General features: G+C 39.8%; 1 protein-coding gene across 3 annotated transcripts in view; it reads right to left on the bottom strand.

The window, feature by feature from the left end:
* MFSD2B (major facilitator superfamily domain containing 2B) overlaps positions 1-14,823 on the bottom strand; it is a 47,751-nt gene that overhangs the window by 29,636 nt on the left and 3,292 nt on the right. For 2 of the 3 annotated variants that reach the window (XM_042477328.1, XM_042477337.1), the window contains exons 2-3: positions 9,339-9,464; positions 7,041-7,165 (exon numbers count right to left, since the gene is read on the bottom strand). In XM_042477328.1, coding sequence (XP_042333262.1) covers positions 7,041-7,165; positions 9,339-9,464 — 251 coding nt within the window. Of the gene's footprint in view, positions 1-7,040; positions 7,166-9,338; positions 9,465-11,541; positions 11,653-14,823 lie in introns of all 3 variants that reach the window. The other variant, XM_042477322.1, reaches the window with a different exon arrangement.

Raw genomic sequence — 14,823 nt, 5'->3', positions numbered from 1 at the left:
AATCAGCACAATAACTCTTCCAGCCTTCTCTAGGGACTGAAAAGCAATACAGAGAAGCTGGGTATGAAGGACTGCAAGGGAAATGGCCACAATCTGGTTTCTCAGCATGTAATGTCACAATTCATCAAACAAACAAGCAAAGAAACAAATAAATATAGTGTCAAGATTGAAAGGAAACACAGGAATGAGGAAAGAGCACCCCCAAAAAAATGGTCTGGAGGGAGAAACTACACTGACAAAGCTATGGTCCATAAAATTTGTACTGATTAATTACTGACAGATGTCATGTCTTTTTGTGCACTTTTAATGTAAATATCTTTAGACCTCTGAATGTTCAGGAAGATTTAGGTCCTTTAGAATCAATGTGTAAGCAGATCTTCAGAGTGGGTGTAACGGACATGCGATATACAAGCATGCTCTATGCTGAACGATAGGTCCTATTTAAGACCAAATGGCCTATTCAGTGACAAAGGCTATTGCCAGAGCTGTACTGCAACAGAACCAACATGATGTGGTAAATTTCATCCCCTGAGCTCTTGGGGTTAAAAACTGCAAAGAGGGGATGTGTCACACACCTGACCAAGCCAACCTTTGGCCGCTGCTGATCTTTCCCACAAGTTTGGACAGCTTAAGAAATATCTTTCCTTGGTTACTGATGTGAACACATAAAGCTCCCCCAGAAGAGGATTATTTGGCCCACCCTCCTTGCATGGATGACCTCCTGTATGTGTAAATTGGTAGGCATGTGTGATAATGGGCTAAGATAGAAGGTCTCAAGAGATATTAATTCTACTCAGGAAGAAGCAGGGAGAGAGACCTTATAGCCATCATCACAGCATGCACAGTTCTTTCCTACTGTATGTGGTCTCAATGAATGGGTGGCACAGAAGCATTTCTTCTATGTGTCTCAATGGAAAAGTGAATAGCCACAGCACACAATGAGGGCAAGGCTAGTTGGCAGTGCCTTACATCCCAAATTATTTTAATGTGTGGTGGGGTCATGTTGGATAGTGATTCATTATTGTATCCCTCACATCCAAAATTTCCAGATCCAGGAAAGGCCACACATTTTGCACGACACTGTTTGACCCTCTATGGTTCTATCATAGTCTGTGAGCTATTTGCAGAGAAGTGCAATATAAAATCACAAACATCAAACTAACAATAATAAAGCAGTATTCAACATGGAGGCAGCAACAATAAAATCTCCCCCACCAAAGTTTCCTTTTGTTACTCATTTCCACAATAGACTTCTACCCCAATATGACATGGGCATCTTGTTGTTGTGGAGTGCCCTCAAGTTCACCATTTGGAGCCACAGAGAAGAAGATCTGACCGTGTTTTTGAACCATCTGAACAACATCCACCAGAACATTTAATTTATGATAGAAAAAGAAAAGCAAGGAACATTACCGTTCTTGAATGTCCTGGTCATCCACAAACCAAACCAACGATTGGGCCACACGGTATACTGAAAACTTACACACACACAAACTCCAACCATCACCCAGGACAAAAAAAGAACACAATAAAAACACTGGTAGACCATGCAAAAAAGGACCTGAAACCCCACTTCTTGGAAAATGAACTGAAGCACCTAAACTGGGCTCTTCAGGCTAATAGTTATTCCAGCTCAGTCATCAGAAGGGCTGCCAGACCCAGAAAAAAACATAGGACTGAAGTTAAACAACCATCCAAAAGGAAGATGTTTTACCATACATCTAAGGAGTCGCAAACAGAATAGAGAGACTGATGAGGAAACAAAACCTTCAAATGATCTACAGATGACCCAAGAAAATCCAACAACTGCTGCGCTCAGCAAAGGACAGGAGAAACGCTCCCATGGCTGCAGGAGTTTACCACATACTGTGCAGCTGTGGGCAGGTCTACATAGGGACTACTAAACGCAGTGTTCAAACACAAATCAAAGAACACAGGAGACACTGCAGACTGAGCCAGCTGGAAAAATCAGCAGTAGCAGAACACATCATAAACCAATCTGGGCATAGAATGCTATTTGAAAACACTGAAATTCTGACCTGTGCCGACAATTACCAGGTCAGAATGCACAGGGAGGCCATTGAAATCCACAAACACCTGGAGAACTTCAACAATAAAGAATACACACAAAGTTCTGAAAAACACCAAAATCAATACTCGATACATGCAAATGAACACCACTTAGGGTCAGGGGGTTTCCCTGCAGACAACAGATTACTAATTAAATAGACACATATCCACCACACATATCCTTCCACTGTGAGGCCGTGCCATTCAACAACAAACCAACACACAGATTAACATGTAAATCACTTCCTCCCAACCAAGGGTCGCACAAGTATATATACCCCACACACTTCCATACCACCCTCTGAAGATGTCAGCCACAGATGCGGGCAAAATGACAGGAATAAATTCTTCCAGAATATGGCCACATAGCCTGAAAAATCCACAGCAAACTATAGACGCTGGCCGAGAAAACCTTCAACTTCACATTGCCTTCCAGTTGTTTCTGATTTATGGTGAACCTATCATGGGGTTTTCTTGGCAAGTTTCTTCAGAGGGGATTTGCCATTGCCATCCTCTCAGACTAAGAGGGTATGATTTCATCTAGGTGGCCAAGATGGTATTCAAAATCTGGTCTCCAGAGTGATAGTCCAGCACTCAAACCAATACATCATACTTACTTCTTTGCTTCCATTTCAAAATATAAACAGGGATCATCAAGCACCACCGAGTGTCCATTTCATGTTAACCTCCAGGCACTTACACTGACAGGTATACTTGGCAGAAATCTTAGACTCAAGAATTAAAAGAGCTGGAAAGGAACATCTGTAATCAGAAGCACTGGTCTACAAACAACTGAAAGATCATTCAGACTAACCTCAAACAATAAATAACAATAAAGTGCCCGGCATACATGCCTCCTTATGAAAGACATTCTGCAGAGAATAAGAATCTACCCTCCCTGATCCAGTCTATTTCATTGTAAGAACTGTTCAACAGTGGACAAACTAACTCAGAGCATGGCGGAGTCCTCTTCTTTGGAGGTCTTTAAACTGAGGTTGGGTGACCATCTTTCACGAGTGCTTTAGTATTCCTGCATGGCAGGAGGTTGGATTGGGTGACAGTAGTGGTACCTTCCAGCTCAATGATTCCACATTCTAATCTTTATTGCTACCTGCCACAGTTCCCTTGTCAATGGTTTCTGTGGAATAAGGCCTCAAATGTTAAGAGGAAGATGGGAGTGGGTGGGTGGAAGATACAGAAAAAGGTGTAATTTCTTGTAACTTGTTTGCTCCTTGAGCTTCAGAAAACAAACAGATTTAGGTATTTTAACCCTGCCTCTTGGGTTACAGCTAGAATGGAAAGTTTTGCAATTCTTCCAGGTGGTAACAAGCAGTTTGAAAAAAGTAGAGTACCTTCTATTTCAATAACATTATTTGATCTCAAGGAGATCTCTCAGCAGACTAAACTACGACATCCTGAGGGTGTTGTAAATGTAGAAGAACTGCATTAACTTCCTGGGGGAAGACTGAGATGCACATATAAATAAATATAAACCAGTTAAAAGGCATGGATGAGAACCAATTTGAATATAGGAATGCTTAAAAGAGACTGAAAATCAAAAGGTTATGTTTCTATGCCCTCTATGACTATTTAGTCCTGTAACTGACTCTCCAGATGTTTTGGACTACGACTACTATTACTGTTCCCACAATCTTTCATTGGTTAGGCTGGCTAGGGCTAATGGAAGTTGGATGTGAAAAATATCTGGAGGGTCATAGTTGTCACCCTCTCTTTTTGTTGTTGTTAACTATCCTCAAGTTGAACTTGACTCATGGTGATCTTGTGGATGAGACATATCCAAGATGCCATGTCCTCAAGTGTTCTACTCAGGCCCTGCAGACTCAAGCCCGCTGCCTCCCTGATTGAGTCTAACCAACTAGCATGTGGTCTTCCTCTCTTTCTACAGTCCTTTCCCTTTCCCAGCATCATTGTCTTTTCTAGTGAATCATGCTTTCTCATGATGTGGCCAAACAGTCTCAATTTTGTCATTTTGTCTTCCAGGGAGATTTCTGACTTGACTTGTTTTAATACTCATTTGTTTGTGTTCTTGGCCATTCACTGTATCCTTAGCACTCTTCTCCCGTACCACATCTCAAATGAGTTTATTTACTTTCTATCAGCTTTCTTCACTGTCCAGCTTTCACATCCATATATGGTGATGGGGAAGACAGTGGCTTGGACTACCTTTGCTTTTGTGTTTAGAGTTATATCTTTGTACTTTAGGATCTTGTCAAGTCCTTTCATAGCTGCCTTTCCCAGTCCTGGTCTTCTGATTTCTTGACCGCAGTCTCTTATTTGATCCAAGGTATGGAACTCTTTGAATATTTCAGTTTTCCCATTATCTAAGATGAATTCTTGTAGATTTTCCATGGATATTCTGGAACGTGATTCACCTGCTCAGCATTGTTTTTTTCATTCATTCATTCATTTATACCCCACCTTTCTCAGAGTATACACAAAACAGTCAGCCTTTAGTATCCACGGGGATTCTGTTCCACACTCCCCCACAGATGCCAAAAACCACTAGACCTCCAGGCCTCTGGGTCTTAATGTTGGGGCTGGGTGTACACCCCACCAATAGAGCCAATAGGGCTTGCCATCTGTGGATGCTCAAATTGGGGTGGGTGAGTGGTACAACTTAAAAAAACCCCTCTTAGTCAAACATTAAACATAATTAAATCAAACTTTTATTTAAAATATACAAGTTAAAAATACAAATTAAATACAAATTAAAACCTCATTTTAAAGCATAATTGACATTTAAATGGCTGCCACATTTTGGGCCCACTGGAGTTTCTGAACAGTTTCCAAAGGCAGCCCCATGTAGAGTCGTGTGTGTGTGTGTGTGTGTGTGTGTGTGTGCGCCTTCGAGTTGCCTGTCAATTTATGGTAGTCCCCTGAATTTCATAGGGTTTTCTTAGGCAAGGAATACTCAGAGGTGGTTTTGCCAGTTCCTTTCTCTGAAATATAGCCCACGACACCTGGTATTCATCGCTGGTCTTCCATCTAAGGACCAATCAGGGTGTACCCAAATTAATAAATCAGAAGGGATCTGATGCCTTTAGGATGCATTAGAGTAAGCCAAATGGGATGTAATCAAGGATATATCATGATTGCCAAATCTGACACAGATGTAGTTTTAGCTACGCAAATAGACTCCTGGCCACTGCTAATATCCAACCCCCAAAACTTCAGATTACATCTCCTAGTAGTTTTATGTAGATGTTAAATAGCATGGGGGACAAACTGAGCCCTGAGGGGACCCTGTAGGCCAACAGCCATGGTCTTGAACAAGAATCCTCCACCACCTTCTGAGTTTACCTCTTCAAGAAGAACTGGAATCAATGCAGAACAATGCCCCCAAGTCCAATCTCAGAGAGGCAGTCCAGAATGATAATATGGTTGATAACATCAAAAGCCACTGAAAAGTCTAGTAGAACCAACAGGGACACACTTGTACATTCAGTTCCTTGTGTAGGTCATCCACTAAGGTAAACAAAGCAATCTCTGACCCATAGCCAGGACTGAAGCCAGACTGAAATGAATCTAGAATATAATCCATTTCATCCAGGAACCCCTGGAGCTAGGAGGTCACCACATGCTCCAGAACCTTCCAAAAAAAGGAGTATTGGAGACTGGCCAATAGTTATCCAATATAATTGGGTTAAGGGAGGGTTTTTTCATTTTAATTTTTAAATAGGAGGCTCACCAAAGCTTCTTTGACAAGGTGGAATTCTGCCTTGCTGCAATGGGGCATTCACTTCTCCCCATACCCACTCAGCCAGTCCCCCCTCTGGCTTCTTTTGTAAGCCAGGAAGGGCAAGGCTTCCATGTGTGGTGGCCCTCACCAAGAATCCTATCCACATCCTCAGGCTGTACAAACTGAAACATAGCCAATAATATTGGACACGCAGGAGCCAAGATTACATCCAGTGGATTTATATCAACCACAGCATCCAAGTTGGAGCAGGCCCAAGTCATTTTATCTGGAAAGGGCCATGCAAATTCTTCACAGTGGGCTGCCAAATGGTCTGCATCCTGCTCCTGTAAAGGGTCACTGACCACTTGAGACAGTTCAAGTAGACAACACAGTGCAGATTCAATGGTGACAGAGAAGAATTATTTCTTTGCTGCCACCACAACCAAGGACGAAGCTTTCCAATGGGCACCAGCCCAGGTTTGGTCAGACTTGCTCTGAGTTTTCCACCACTGGCACTCTACTCTCCATCCCACTTGCTTTATCACCATCAACTCCCTAGGTGAACCAGGGGGTTTACTTGGCTCCACTATGTGAGAGGGGATGCTTAGGAGCAAGGATCACCTGACAAAGCAACAAGAGAATCCTCGAGAGCCATCAAGAACATCTTTCTATCATTTACATAAATTACATGAATTATATATATATACAGTTGGCCCTTCTTATACACGGATTTTTTATACACGGATTCAAGCATACACGGTTTGAAAATGTTCCAAAAAAGTATAAATTTACCTTGATTTTCCATTTTTATAAGGGACACCATTTTGCTATGTCATTATATTTAATGGGACTTGAGCACACACGGATTTTGTTATACACGGGGGATCTTGGAACCAAACCTCAGCGTATAACAAGGGCCCACTGTATAGCCAGTTTGGTGTAGTGGTTTGAAGTTTGGACTACAACCCTAGAGACCAGAGTTCCACTCCTTGCTCAGCTGTGAAAACCCACTGGCTGACTTTGGGCGAGTCTCACACTCTCAGCCTGAGAAAACCCCATGATAAGATCACTTCAGGGTTGCCATAAGTCGGAAATGACTTGAAGTACACAGCAACAACAATTTTATTTATAACTGCAAAATTCTATTGGGAAAAAAACTTTTGAAAACAACAATATACTAACAATACGCATATGAGCGGAAATCAAAAGAAATAACATGCCATAAGAAATCAACAAATAAGAAAACCAGTAGAACAGCTAGCACACTTACCAAGGCATGAGTTGGCCAAATTTAGTCCATTTGCTTTTATTAATAAAAAAGCCTGCAATAGGATCTGCAGCTACTCCGCATCCTTTGCCAATGAAGAACACCAAGGAGGCATAAAATGGAGTAATCTGAAAGATCAAAAAGCATAATGACTTGAAGTAAGGCATATTCACCAAAAGAATTAAATTGCACAAAACAATTATTCAAGATACATGTCAGGATAAGAATGTTACTACTGTGTTCTTTTGCTTGCAATTTCCTTTGTTACTGCTTGGTTTTATGGCTTTCTTTCTTTCTTTTTGCATTGTTTAAAAGCTGTCCTGATGGTTATTTTTCTGTAAATATGACAGGGAATCTTTAATTACTATGTATACAACACCACAAACTACTTGATATTGAAGGTTTTAAACTAGATAACTCCCTGTCACCAGGAAGGAACAAACTAGCAATATGTTTACAGTCAGTAAATTCCATAGTGATCCGCAAATTGTGCTCCATGACCAGCTTTCATGTAGTGTATGAAATGACAGCCAAAATAAGAGGAAAATTACAGCCCTTCTGGACCAAAAAGTGACAAATTTTGAACTAAAACATAGCTCTTCCTGTGCTTTCATGCAGCTTTGGTATTAAGAGGTGGAAGGGTACCGCTACCTTTGTGCATGTTCTATCAGTCAAATTCTGCCAATCAAAAAATTGCTATTCAATAACTCTTTCCTATACCTATTACACTGGAATGTAAAACTTCACTTTGGTGGCATGGAGAAGTCACTGAGTAGATTCCTGCTTTGCTCCGCAATGCAGCTTAAGAGCTACTGCTCTACGGGATCTGAGGACTGATAGTATTATTATTATTATTATTATTATTATTATTATTAACCTTTATTTATACTTCTTTTTGGCTGCTTCCCATGTCATTCTGGCAACCTCTCTCTAGGCAATCATTTGAGAATGCGAAATGTACCACAAAATTACAAATCCCAGGATTCTATAGCATTGAGCCATGACAAACTGTAGTGTTGATGCAGCCTATGTTGATCATTTCATAAAAAAAATCAGTCCAAAAGTCTGCACTGATATGGGGATGGTGGGATTGATTTCACCCGTGACAGCAATGATTTTTGAAATGGATTTAAATCAAGGGTGCAGCATCTTTGGTCCTCCAGTTGTTGATGAACTAAAGCTCAGCAACACCCAGAGGGCTACATGTCCCCCAGCCCTGATTTAAAAGATCTGCCACAGAGTTGCTATTGTGGGTGTGTTGTGGGTGGACAAGACTCCACAAAATCCCCCAAGCTTTTGCTTGTAAAATTTTGGTGTCAGGTACTTTCATTATGTAAGTCCACCAGCAGCATAGTGTGTACTAAAACAATTTTAGCTACAATTGGGCATGTTTAACCCATGTGAATTCTCAAAGTGAGAGACCAAGAAATGGCACAATCAATAGAAAGAGCTGAACAGATTCAACCTCTCTATTGAGACTGACTAAGGGCCTGAACAGACAGACCAATATAAAGCTACTTCAGGTCACATTGGAGGTATGCTGTTTAAATGACACACAGATCTTAAAAGGCCAGAAGCTTCTGGCCTCTTAGGACACATGCATCATTTAAACAGCATACCTCCCAAATGACCCAAAGCAGCTTTATTTTGGCCTATCTGTTCAGGCCCTAAGTAACTGAAGTGACTGAGAGATCTAGACTGCATCTGCACTTCAGAAGCAATGCAGGTCGACACCACTTTAACTGCCATAGTTCAATGGTATGGAATTCTGGGAGTTGTTATTGGTCGTGGCACCAGACAGAGAAGACTATCTACAGTATCTCACAAAACTACGTATCCCAAAATTCCATAGCACTGAGCCATGATAGTTATAAGTGGTGTCAAATTGCATTATTTGGCAGTGCAGATTTGGCCCTGACCATGTCAGTCTGGAATATCAGTATGTAAAGGGATCTTGTAGCCCTGCCTCTGAGGAAGTAGACCAAGTCTTACAAAATGCTACAACTTCTTATGCTCAGTAGAAGTTTCAAAAGGTGCTACAAGATGCCTTTGCATACTGAAAAGATTGAGGTGAGGATGGAGCTTAGAGGAAGCTCTTTCTGAGCCCAATCCCCTCCCGCTCAAATGATGTAGGATATGGGACAAAAATAGTAACTTTTTCAAACTCTGGTAAGAACAAAGAGAAATTTTAGAAGCTGAATTTTCTGAATAGTGAGTTAACAAATACAGTAACGTTGCCAAAGATGAATTTACTAATCCATTATGAGTCCAAGGCATTGCAGGTTTTCCCAAACTACTTACCAGAGCTACATCTAAGAGGTAGACTGGAAGAAAGAATGAAACAGCGCTGCTAGCAACTTGGTTTGGGGCACCCCCAATGCCGTAGCACAATTTTCTGTAGACTGAGAGGGTATCTTCAAATTTGAGCTGAAAAGATCAATAAAATAGAAAGTGATAACTTTCTGGACGAAGTGCAGACTAGAATCAAAGTACTGTATATACTCATGTATTTGTCTCCCTCCCATAAAAGATACCAAAAAACAAGCGCTTATATTAGGTATACTGATACTAGCATGTTCGAAATGTTCTTAGACTCCTGCTGTAAGTTTTCAGATAAATTTTTCTTAGGCTAAAAAACAAACCACGAATGAAGTTGAAACTTTTTTTAACATTCCTTTTGGCTGGTTAGGTAGGAAGGATAGTATAATTAATATTCTGAACTTCTGACATAAATGAGCAAAGATAAAATGAAATATTTTTGTAAAACAATAAAATTCAAACTAGTTCATGGTTAAGCTACGTCAAAGATAGCAGAACAAGAAAGAGAAATCAAACATTATTTAGATCCAAGGATATTATTTTGGGAACTCAAAAGAAATCTGTTGTTTAGAAGTGCAGTTTGAAAAAATAAATATATTATTTCCAGGCTAAATGTAGACTCTCTTTTTGCTTTTAAAATAACCTTTCTTGATTAAGGGTTCTGGAATATTTGAAATCTCACACAATATTTTGTACTCATTCAGCTGGCCAGGTAAACTGTATTACTGTAATGCATATTCTGGGATTTTTAGCCAGCACAGCTATTTTCTCTCTCTCTCTCTCGTCTGAATTAGTAATTCATACAATGGATTGTTTATTTCTTTGACTATATAGTAAAAAAAAATCTCAGTCACATTTACTATTAATTAATAACTTTTTTTGGCTCAAGAACATATATGATTCAAGACCATACAACTTTACAAGCTAAACTAGCAAGACCCACAGAATGCAGTGGTACCAGTGAAATTTTACTAGTGCTACTTGCTGTGTCATCCTTTTATCAGTGCTAACAGCAAACAGAGCAACTAAAAGAATGAGGCAGTTATCAGGCTTCCTGTGTGTGTATGTGTGAATACATACAGTGGTACCTCGGGATACGAAATACCCAGGTTACGAATTTTTCGGGATACGAAAAAATCCCATAGGGATTTATTGTTTCGGGTTACGAAAGTTTTTTCGGGTTACGAAAAAACTCCGGCGCTGTTTAAATGGAGCCGCGGCAGAGCCGCGGCTTTTTTCCCCATTAGCGCCTATGGCAATTCGGGTTACGAAGGTTTTTCGGGTTACGAAATTAGCCGCGGAACGAATTAATTTCGTAACCCGAGGCACCACTGTACTAGAAATGGAAAAAATATTCAAAAGCATTCAAATGATGGTTGAAAAACATGCTTGCAGAGTGTTGAGATACTCTGGTGAGAAGAATCCTGGACTGACAATAATAACCACAGTTCAGGACATATTCCGAACAAAATTGGCACATGGTTGTTTTGAACAGCCATTTCTGCACAGAAAACATTCTTTTCAATGCACAAAAAAATTGTTTCCTGAGAAGAAAGTTCTCTTCCCTCCTTCAAACAATCACATGTGAATTTTGCATAAAATAAGTCATCCAGAACTGTGTGGTTTTCTAAAACTTTCTTGTAGTGGAAAAAACGTTCTAGTTGTTTCCTTCAAGAATTACATTCCTAGCATGCATGTGCGCGCACACGCACACACACGCACACACACACACACACAGAGAGAGAGAGAGAGAGAGAGAGAGAGAATTTTTAGTATTTTCAGTTTTTCAGGTAGATGACTGAAAACAAAATTAAAAAATTTGGAGGAAACAATTAACATCCCAATAGCTCATGGTTAAGCTAGGCCAAAGATAAGAAGACACAAGAAAGAGAAATTAAACATGATTTATAGTCACGTATATTCTAGAAATGTATTCAGGTCATCCAAATATTTCTCAGCCACATGGTGCAATGTCATGATAGTCTACCAGAGCACAAGCAATGCCATTTCTCACAGTGATTAAATGCTGATGGATGAAATTCTCCTTCAATCTCAACTGATAACTCTCTTGTAACAGATTGCAACCACTTACACTTCAAAAGAGAAAAACAAGGAGGTCTGATGCATTTGTAAGCATTAGTTCACAAATATGGCAGCTATGGCTTTTCACAAATAAAACCGCCACCTTAGGCTGTGGTCCTCCCCTTTGTTCATCTGATGAAGCCAAGGGACATTCTTTCTTCACTCTTCCATTTGATAGAATGTAATTGGCTGCAACCGATCCTGGTTCATTTACCTAGAAGTAAGCCCACTAAGATTTACTTCATAGTAGACATACACAGGAATATACTATTTGTCCATTTCTGGACACGATTCAAAGTGCTGATTTTGACCTGTAAGACCCTATATGATAGAGCTCAAAGATCATCCAGAGAGGCCCCTCTCTCTTTCCCATCATCCTCTCAGGTTCATTTGGTGGGAACAAGGGAGAGGACCTTCTTGGTGGTGGCTCCCAGGCTCTGGAACTCTCTCCCTAGAGAGGTCAGCACAGCCCCATCCCTGCTTTCCTTTTGCCAGCAGGTAAAAAAAAAAGTGCTGAGGAGGGTTGGGCTTTTTAATGCTGTGCTGTCAAGGCTTGTATATAGTTTGTAATGCATTTTAATATTTTTAAACAGTTTAATTGCTTTCTAAATAAATATCTATATTTTATTGCTTTTGTATTGTTTTTAACTTGTTCGGTTTCAACAGACAAATGAAGTATAGTAATAATCACAGGAATACAAGGCACCCCAATTTAAAGATCTTCTGCAATGGAGAGTTAATAATCAAATCATCATCATTATCTTTCGTTATATCTCATCCCCCCCGCCAATATTGGGACTCCAGGTAGCTTTATAATTTAAAATAAGTAAAATACATCTAAAAACGTACAAAAACTGAACATTAGAATAGAATTAAACTACTCATGATATTAAAACAATTTAAAAATGTACTTTACGAAGATAAAAAGCAATTTTAAAAGTTTCAATTTAAAATAACAGAGCGTGCTGTTAATAGGAAAACACCAACTAAGAACAGAGGGAATATAAACAAATTAATAAATCAAAACAATCCTCCACAAAAGTAAATATGAAAATAAATATTATGAAAAATTTGTACAGAACACAGAATAGCAAAAATATCTCAATACAAATCAACCAAACTCTAGACGCTACTTAATCACATGCAATATATGGATAGCTATACAGTACTGTAAACATAAGCTTAAAATATACAATATTGAGAGCAACTAGATAATAAGTACATGTAGTTTCAACCTAAATATAAAAGTCCATGATGTACACTGGAGTCACAAATACACTACAATTCATTTCATGTTTGTGAGTAGAAAAGTCAACCATATGCAGCCATAGGTCACTAGCAAACTGTACTGAAGAGCTGTAAAGGCTGTAATAAAGAACTGTAATATATGACACTGTTTGAAAAGATCTTCATCAGTAGCTAAAAGATAACACTTTCCATAATTATTTTACAGTCATGGATGAATTCCAGACTCTACAGATCTGACTGGCATAGAAATTGTGATTTATAACCTTGTTTTTATATTCAATGATTCTCGATTTAAGATCAGGTGTTTGATCTACATATATTTTTGAGCATGGCCACAAGATGATGGACTGATTTATTGAGACTGATTTACTTTACTACAGTAGGGCCATGTATTATGTGAGTTCGTATAATATGGGTTCAGTGGACATCAGAAAAAAACACGTTCTTCTGGGTATTTTCTAGGTCCTACAGCACAATTTTATGGTATGCTTTAAATGGAAGCTGATGATAGAGTCACACTGGATGACCGAGAAAATGCCTAGAGAACTTAAGTGTTCTCACTAGGACCCTATGGTCCAGCATGACTCTGCGGTCAACTTCTGGCAGAAACATACTATAGAATCATGCTGGAGGACCTAGAAAATGCATAGAGAGCACTTCATTGTTCATTTGGGGTAAGAAAAATAGGGTTCCAGATTTTACATGAAAATCATATTATGTGAAGGGTCTTGGAACAGATCTCTTGCATAATGTGCAGGCCACCTGTATTTATTTAATATCTCTGTATTACATCCAAGGCTACAAGGACTACTGAGGTGCTGAACAAATAACAGTACATTTTTTAAAAAAGTAAACATGTTAAATACTCGTTTAAAATATTTAGAAATAGTCTTAAAATCCACGTGGAACAACCTTGTTGTAGCTGCCTGTTAGAAACTCAACAAGAGATGGAAGCCTAACTTCCATCAGCAGGGAATTCAATCACTGAAGTGCTGCTACAGAGAAAGCCCTGTGTATACCAATCCAACCTCGCGAAGTGCTGAGATATGCAACAGGACCTCCTCTGAGGATCTCACATTTTGGGCAGTCGTATGGGAGGAGGAAGTCTTTTAGATATCTTGGCCCCAAGCTGTTTAGGGCTTTGTAGGTCAAAACAAGTACTGAGCTCAGAAGAAAATTGGAAGCCAGTGCAGTTCTTGTATGACCAGCCTTATAATGTCTCTAAAATGCAAACCCAATGTCAGGCTGACTGCTGCGTTTTGTACTAGCTGCAGCTTCCGAAACAGTCTCTGAAATCAAAGTAGTTAAAGACATCCCATACCTTGGATCAAACACTGAACAGAACAGAGACTGCAGCCAAGAAAAAAAGAAGAAGGCTAGGCATGGGAAGGGCAGCCATGAAAGAACTAGACAAGATCCTAAACTGCAAAGATATACAACTGAGTAGTCCTAAAGTTAGAATAATCCAAACCATTATATTCCCCATCACCATGTACAGATGTGAGAGCTGGACAGTGAAGAAAGCTAACAGGGGGAAAAAAATCAACCCATTAGAGAAATGGTGTTGGAGAAGAGTGCTGTGGATGGGCAAAAAGACAAACAAATAAGTCACTGAACAGATCAAGACTGGATTCTTCCTGGAAGGCAAAATGACGAAACTGAGGCTGTTGTACTCTGGCCACATCATGAGAAGGAAGGACTCATTAGAAAAGACAATAATGCTAGGAAATATAGGAAGAAGTACTGTAGAAAGAGAGCAGGGATGTAGCCAATGGGGCTGGGGGTGTGTGTCTGGATCCCCCCTTCTATTAGATACAATGAATGGTATGAGCTGCTTTGCCACCACACCCAAGTCCCATTATAATGGTGGCACTTAATCTGGACCACCCCCGCTTCCCAAAATCCTGGCTACATCCCTGAAGAGAGGGAAATGGATAGACTCTAAGCAGTGAAGAATACTCCATTGCTCTGCTTAGGTCCTGCAAATTCATGCCCAAAACCTCTCTAATTGAGTTGGAGATGTCTCATCCAAAGGGTCATCATGAGTCAGGACCAACTCAGTTAACAACAACAACAGAACAGTTTTCAAACAATTTTCAAGGGCAGCCCCATTTTAGCATGGCATTTCATGGATTTC

This window comes from Sceloporus undulatus, chromosome 1, assembly GCF_019175285.1.
Source record: "Sceloporus undulatus isolate JIND9_A2432 ecotype Alabama chromosome 1, SceUnd_v1.1, whole genome shotgun sequence".
NCBI lineage: Eukaryota > Metazoa > Chordata > Lepidosauria > Squamata > Phrynosomatidae > Sceloporus > Sceloporus undulatus.
The sequence above is the reverse complement of the archived record's forward strand: the minus strand, read 5'-3'. Positions and strand labels throughout refer to the sequence as shown.